Below are 6752 nucleotides of genomic sequence, written 5' to 3'. Positions count from 1 at the left end.
TCATTTTTGCAAATATACTTATTTGATTGACATAAAGACTGGAAGCAGAGGAAAACCGCTAGCTGAAGCTCACTAATCAACATTTGTTTAATCCATCCAAAAAAGAAGTGCAAACATGCTTACTTATTCACTCTTTCCTGCAACATTCAATTAGACTAAATGACACGCCTAACAAGGCACAGCTGGCTCAGCTGAATGTAGGGATCTGGACATGTGAGAAGGTAAAGAGGCAACCTTTCTCACAGTCAAATTAACATTTTACATTCTTATATCAGACATTATTATAAAAATATTGAATATTGCCGTTTTAAGGTATAGTTCTCAAACATATAAGTACTGATTAGGCTATAGAGCTGTTGGTTTATCACTGTAATGTTTTGTGGGGAGATAATAGTGATTATTGTGTTGTCCCTCATAAATTAATTCTGAACTAAGATTAAAACTCGCCTCCATAGGTTTTACAGTCAGTAAGTAGAAACAGGGTTTGGTCAGGCTACTTCATTTCTTAGTTCCAATCTGTGGCGGGAAACAACAAAGCCTCTTTTTGTGTTGCCAGTCTTGACATCACTGTCCAACATGTATCTATAAAGTCCAGAGTGCCAGTCTGTCTGTGTGTAGAGACTCCATGGATACGAGCAGCTGCAGTCCCTTGTCTCCCTCATTTAAAAGGCTTCTGCTTTGAAAGTAGAAGAAGAGGAGGACGATGCAAAAGAGGTTTGTGTGTGTGTGTGTTTACCGTCTCTACATTATGCAGGCCAGTTCATACAGCTTCTCCCTCCGAGCTGAGTCTTTGTCACAAAGTGTCGACCACAACACTGATTTAACAGCCTCCATTGTTGCATTTTGTGCCCAGTCCAAACTACTCCCTCGGCTCTGTGGAATAAACAGGTGCTGGTAGTGGCAGAACTAGTGGAGTCTAACTGCAGTCAGGACCAGAACATGTTTGTCACTATCCTGCTCGGAGGTTAGTAAAGTTCCTGGATGTATTATATTCTTGCAGCTTTTCAAGTAGGACAAAATGTAACCAATAATACTGTTGATGTAGGATTGAAACTGTTATTTGAGGTTTGGTTATTGTTATTTGAGAGTGGTTGGTTGCCCGAGTACAGGGAGGATAAACTAGCATTATGAAAGATTTAAAGTTTATTGTGCAACGTAGTGTTTTCAATAGTTTTCTTTTTTCTTGACAGACAGCAGGATGGAAATGTTCAATCTCAACTGTAAGCTGATAAACTTCATCCATCATCTAAAAGAGAGATGCGGTCTGGACCTCAAAGGTACTTAACAGCTCTCAACACTGTTAGTGGTTTGGACTTGCTGTAAGAATAGGCTGAAATCTTCCATTAGTGAAGCTTAATTATTCATTAAAATTCCTTTTATCTGCTATTGGGATCAATATAATGCAAAGGCAGCATACTGCACATAAAGCACCAACTCTATGCAGTCAGATTGTCTCACAACAGCTTCATCTATTGACCACTTCCATTGATTTGTAAGTACAAAGTATTTAATGTTGAGTGCTATGTATAAAAATAAATCCTACAATTCCTCCTGCAGAGTGTGTGGACCTGATGGACAGCAGCGGCAGAGTGATGAACTTGGAGGGGAAGCAGCAAAGTGTGGCTCTGGCCAGCAGCGTGCTGGTAGAGAGACAACACTACGCCCTGCTGCGAGTGTGCCGTGAGTCATCTAGTAATCTAATATTTGGGGGGGAAAAGGTCGATAACAATCATAGAACAAACAAATGATGGTGCTTTTTAAAGTTTCAGAGGTAACATGTGTTTGACTGACAAAATAATTAGCATATCACAACCCACATTTTGGGAAGTGAATGTAAAAGTGTGGCATTTCTTACAATACATAGATAAATCTAGATGGTATAATAAAATGTTAGAATATTATATTTTCATTTTGGAGGATATAGTAGTTTGATTTGCTGCTCGGGGAGGTATTCTACTGTAACAAAAGTATATTTCATGTTGTTTTATGGGGGAAAAGTCTGACAAACTATAACCTTGTCAAGCTGTTTTATTACACATTAAAGTTCATGACTTTACTTCCCTTCAGGAGACGATGATACTGGAGGTCGTAAATATGTGTCTCTCCTAAACAACTGCAGCCAGAGTCATCCCGAGTTAACAGGTAACAAAAACCAGCAACAGCTCAACAGCGCTGAACCAACCAGCAGACTTTAAGTCACGATTTAAATTCAACTGTTCTGTTGTAGAGCTGCTGAGGAAACTGTCGAACCCCGACAAGGAGCGAGACAGAAAGACGAGAGGACGGACACAAAGGAGCAGTCCTGCCGGCCAAACCAGGAGCAAAAACGTCTCTGCAAATAACAAGAAACACCATCTTAAATAGTTTCTGTTTGTTTCTGTACTGGTCAAGACTTTAAAGTCTGATTTCATTAGATTTCATAGACTATTATAGTATTATAACCATGCAAACAATATGTCAGATATAGTTTTTGTGTAAATGTATGTTTTCTATCTTTTGGCCACCTTAGTTGTAATTTATGATGTATTGGAAGATGGTTGACGCTGTCTTCAATAAAAAAGTTAGTGAAAAAAAAACACAAGTTAATGTCATGTCTCATTTTTTATTCTATTGATAGCTTGAATCTCACAGTTGCACAAAGGACATAGCATATCAAATTGCTTTAACCACAAAGGATTTGAAACAGCCACCTTCACACTTCTGAGAAATCTGGGAACCTTCTGGGAGGATGAATGTTTCTGTAAGAAATTGCATGTTTGAGTTACTTTAGACATCAAGCTCAATATCAGAAACATTTGTATCCAGATACTGAGCAAGTAGAGCAACTATGGTATGAAGATTACGTTACTTTTTAAGTTACTTTATTTTTGAAGTTACTTTATTTTTGAAGTTACTTTTTAAGTTACTTTATATTTGAAGTTACTTTTTAAGTTACTTAATTTGTGAAGTTACTTTTTAAGTTACTTTATTTTAGAAGTTACTTTTGAAGTTACTTTATTTTTGAAGTTACTTTTTAAGTTACTTTATTTTTGAAGTTACTTTTTAAGTTACTTTATTATTGAAGTTACTTTTGAAGTTACTTTATTATTGAAGTTACTTTTGAAGTTACTTTATTATTGAAGTTACTTTTGAAGTTACTTTATTATTGAAGTTACTTTTGAAGTTACTTTATTTTTTAAGTTACTTTTTAAGTTACTTTATTTTTTAAGTTATTTTTTAAGTTACTTTTTAAGTTACTTTATTTTTTAAGTTACTTTTTAAGTTACTTTATTTTTTAAGTTACTTTTTAAGTTACTTTATTATTTAAGTTACTTTTTAAGTTACTTTATTTTGTAAGTTACTTTTTAAGTTACTTTATTTTGTAAGTTACTTTTTAAGTTACTTTATATTTTAAGTTACTTTTTAAGTTACTTTATTTTTGAAGTTACTTTTTAAGTTACTTTATTATTTAAGTTACTTTTAAAGTTACTTTATTATTTAAGTTACTTTTTAAGTTACTTTATTTTTTAAGTAACTTTTTAAGTTACTTTATTTTTTAAGTTACTTTTTAAGTGACTTTATTTTTTAAGTTACTTTTTAAGTGACTTTATTTTTTAAGTTACTTTTTAAGTTACTTTATTTTTTAAGTTACTTTTTAAGTTACTTTATTATTGAAGTTACTTTTTAAGTTACTTTATTATTTAAGTTACTTTTTAAGTTACTTTATTTTTTAAGTTACTTTTTAAGTTACTTTATTTGTTAAGTTACTTTTTAAGTTACTTTTTAAGTTACTTTTTAAGTTACTTTATTTTTTAAGTTACTTTTTAAGTTACTTTTTAAGTTACTTTATATTTTAAGTTACTTTATTTTTGAAGTTACTTTTTAAGTTACTTTATTATTTAAGTTACTTTTTAAGTTACTTTATTTTGTGAAGTTACTTTTTAAGTTACTTTATTTTTTAAGTTACTTTTTAAGTTACTTTATATTTTAAGTTACTTTTTAAGTTACTTTATTTTTGAAGTTACTTTTTAAGTTACTTTATTATTTAAGTTACTTTTAAAGTTACTTTATTATTTAAGTTACTTTTTAAGTTACTTTATTTTTTAAGTAACTTTTTAAGTTACTTTATTTTTTAAGTTACTTTTAAAGTTACTTTATTATTTAAGTTACTTTTTAAGTTACTTTATTTTTTAAGTTACTTTTTAAGTTACTTTATTTTTTAAGTTACTTTTTAAGTTACTTTATATTTTAAGTTACTTTTTAAGTTACTTTATTTTTTAAGTTACTTTTTAAGTTACTTTATTTTTTAAGTTACTTTTTAAGTTACTTTATTATTGAAGTTACTTTTTAAGTTACTTTATTATTTAAGTTACTTTTTAAGTTACTTTATTTTTTAAGTTACTTTTTAAGTTACTTTATTTTTGAAGTTACTTTTTAAGTTACTTTTTAAGTTACTTTATATTTTAAGTTACTTTATTTTTGAAGTTACTTTTTAAGTTACTTTATTATTTAAGTTACTTTTTAAGTTACTTTATTATTTAAGTTACTTTTTAAGTTACTTTATTTTTTAAGTTACTTTTTAAGTTTTTTATTTTTAAAAGTAAAATCAGCATGTCGAAAAAAGTCAAAAACGGTCAGTATAGTTTTTGACTTTTCGACATGCTCTACTACAGGGGTCACCAACCTTTTTTAAACTGAGAGCTACTTCAAGGGTACCGAGTAGGACGAAGGGCTACTTATTTGATATGAACTTCCTGAATAACAAAATTGCACAGATCACCTTAATAATAATAATAATAATATATGTGAAGAGACCGTTTGATCACATGTCAGTTAATTATTCCTCACAATAATTATTAATAATGATTTCCACAACAATGATGGTATAGCTACACATACATAGTTCTGCTTCAGGTTTACCCAAAACGTTTGTATATTATTCTAACAGATAGTTAAGACAGTATCAGTAGAAACATAAAAAAGTAAAAGTGGCAATAAAACAATTGGAAATTACTATGAACTAAAAGTTGTGCATTTAAAAGTTTAATTAGAAGTATAAGCTGCAGATGAAAAAGTAAATCAAAATAAAGTAAAAGTTATCATAATGAAAAATGACATTCAATTATTAGATGTGTGTGCGCATGTGCACGTGTAGCTCTGTAAAAAGGCAGCATGTGTTTGTGTTTTCCTCACCAGACACGGAACAATGAGGAATGGATGCATTAGTGAGGAGAAGCTCCTGCACTCACCAGCCACCACACCTCCCATTAATACTGCACTGCCGGGAATAGATGAGGGCTTTGCTGTGATTATTCCTGCATTAAGGCACTGTTTGCTATCCCTCCTGGGAGAATACCGAAGCCTACTGCTACAGCAGCGCACAGGATGCCTAAACCCCTGAAGACTAAAGACCGATGTGGTTTCGCCAGAGACCAGCGGGATTGGTTGAATGATGAGAAGTGTGAGCTCCTCTCACACTTCTCATCTGTGAACTGTGGAGAGAAAGGTGTGTGCTGGCTCACCACCTCCATAAAACACTGGGAAACCCTGCAGCTCTTGAATGTCCACCAGGTGGCACTAATTAGTTAATTATGGGATGTGCTGCAGGGGCTCCTGCTGTTACTATAGGAGACTAACTAGAAATAATTGAAACCTGACCTGAAGAGATTTTATTACGTCTATACTTAGTCAATATTAGCCAGACCCATAGAAATAGAAATAGACCCTCTGCTGTTAATGCAGTGGCAGAGATGACTGGCTCACTGACACACACACAAAAACAACAAACATAGAATATTGTTTTTAACAATGTGAACAATAATTTCATTTAATCGTAAATAAACAAAATATTTAGGTATCAAGTATTTTACAGTTTATATCATTAAATCTACTGAGGCCAAGTTATAATGATTTCATGATCTACTGACAATACTACATTCCACCTGTTTTTTCAAGCCTTTTCCTTTGTGCTAAATTTCAAATTTTTCACCAAATGGATTCTCAAATTGACAATTAAACACAGATTAAACATGTGTTACAATGAGTTATGCTGACTCCAGCCACTAGAGGACAGTTCTCCTAAACTCTTGAGGATGAAACTAGTAAAACGCTTTTGCAGTTGAAGGTAAGTGTGGAGTTCCTGGAAATCCATCACAGGTACAAATTATGGAAAAGACAACCAGTTAATGTAACATTTAAGAAAACAGCAGCATTGTGAACAATGAGATACATATATCTGGATGTCAAAAATGGCGAGGGAGGGTTAGACTCTATAAAGACTATATACATGTACCACAAAACAACTTTGGGCCTATTTGCCCATCTTTTTCGAAGAGTACTGTATTTTCATTTTGAGGTGAGATTGGTCTTCAAATATATTCTTTATTATTAAGATTAATTAATCAAACAATTGTCTCTGAAATACAGTTTGCAGGTGATAGTAATAATTCATTTATTATTTAATATTCATACCCTTTGTTTTAATCCTTTATTTATTTATGTTTGTTTATTTATATAATATGACAGAATATCAAGTTCACCAGAAGATAGCTTTTATTTTGAAGTCAGTTCTTGCACGCACATATCATAATGCCTATACATGTTCCGCAAAGCGGGACTAGCACGAAGTTGAGAGGCTAAATAGTGTGTGTGTGTGTGTGTGTGTGTAGTGGGGTGTAGTGCTGGTTTAATTATTCCCACAACACATACACACGGGTGACGGGACACATATGGTTAATAAATGACCAAACTTCCGCCGGACAGACACGGTCGGG

General features: G+C 32.1%; 1 protein-coding gene across 1 annotated transcript; it reads left to right on the top strand.

Annotated features, from left to right (window-relative positions):
* c8h22orf15 (chromosome 8 C22orf15 homolog) lies at nucleotides 1-2564 on the top strand. The gene is made up of 6 exons (XM_076104794.1): nucleotides 1-714; nucleotides 854-964; nucleotides 1191-1277; nucleotides 1558-1680; nucleotides 2068-2142; nucleotides 2228-2564. The coding sequence occupies exons 2-6, from the start codon at nucleotides 940-942 to the stop codon at nucleotides 2362-2364; spliced, it is 447 nt and encodes a 148-aa protein (XP_075960909.1). The 5' UTR covers nucleotides 1-714; nucleotides 854-939; the 3' UTR covers nucleotides 2365-2564.
* Nucleotides 2565-6752: the final 4188 nt, after the last annotated feature.

Source organism: Anarhichas minor, unplaced genomic scaffold (assembly GCF_050575085.1).
Source record: "Anarhichas minor isolate MPS153535 unplaced genomic scaffold, ASM5057508v1 ptg000030l, whole genome shotgun sequence".
NCBI lineage: Eukaryota > Metazoa > Chordata > Actinopteri > Perciformes > Anarhichadidae > Anarhichas > Anarhichas minor.
The sequence above is the reverse complement of the archived record's forward strand: the minus strand, read 5'-3'. Positions and strand labels throughout refer to the sequence as shown.

Excerpts from the sequence above, each read along its gene's own strand:
- c8h22orf15 (XM_076104794.1), top strand. The coding sequence starts at position 940 with ATGTTTGTCACTATCCTGCTCGGAG. Across the intron at positions 965-1,190 it reads TGTCACTATCCTGCTCGGAG|ACAGCAGGATGGAAATGTTC; the intron begins GTTAGTAAAGTT and ends TTTTCTTGACAG. Across the intron at positions 1,681-2,067 it reads CGCCCTGCTGCGAGTGTGCC|GAGACGATGATACTGGAGGT; the intron begins GTGAGTCATCTA and ends ACTTCCCTTCAG.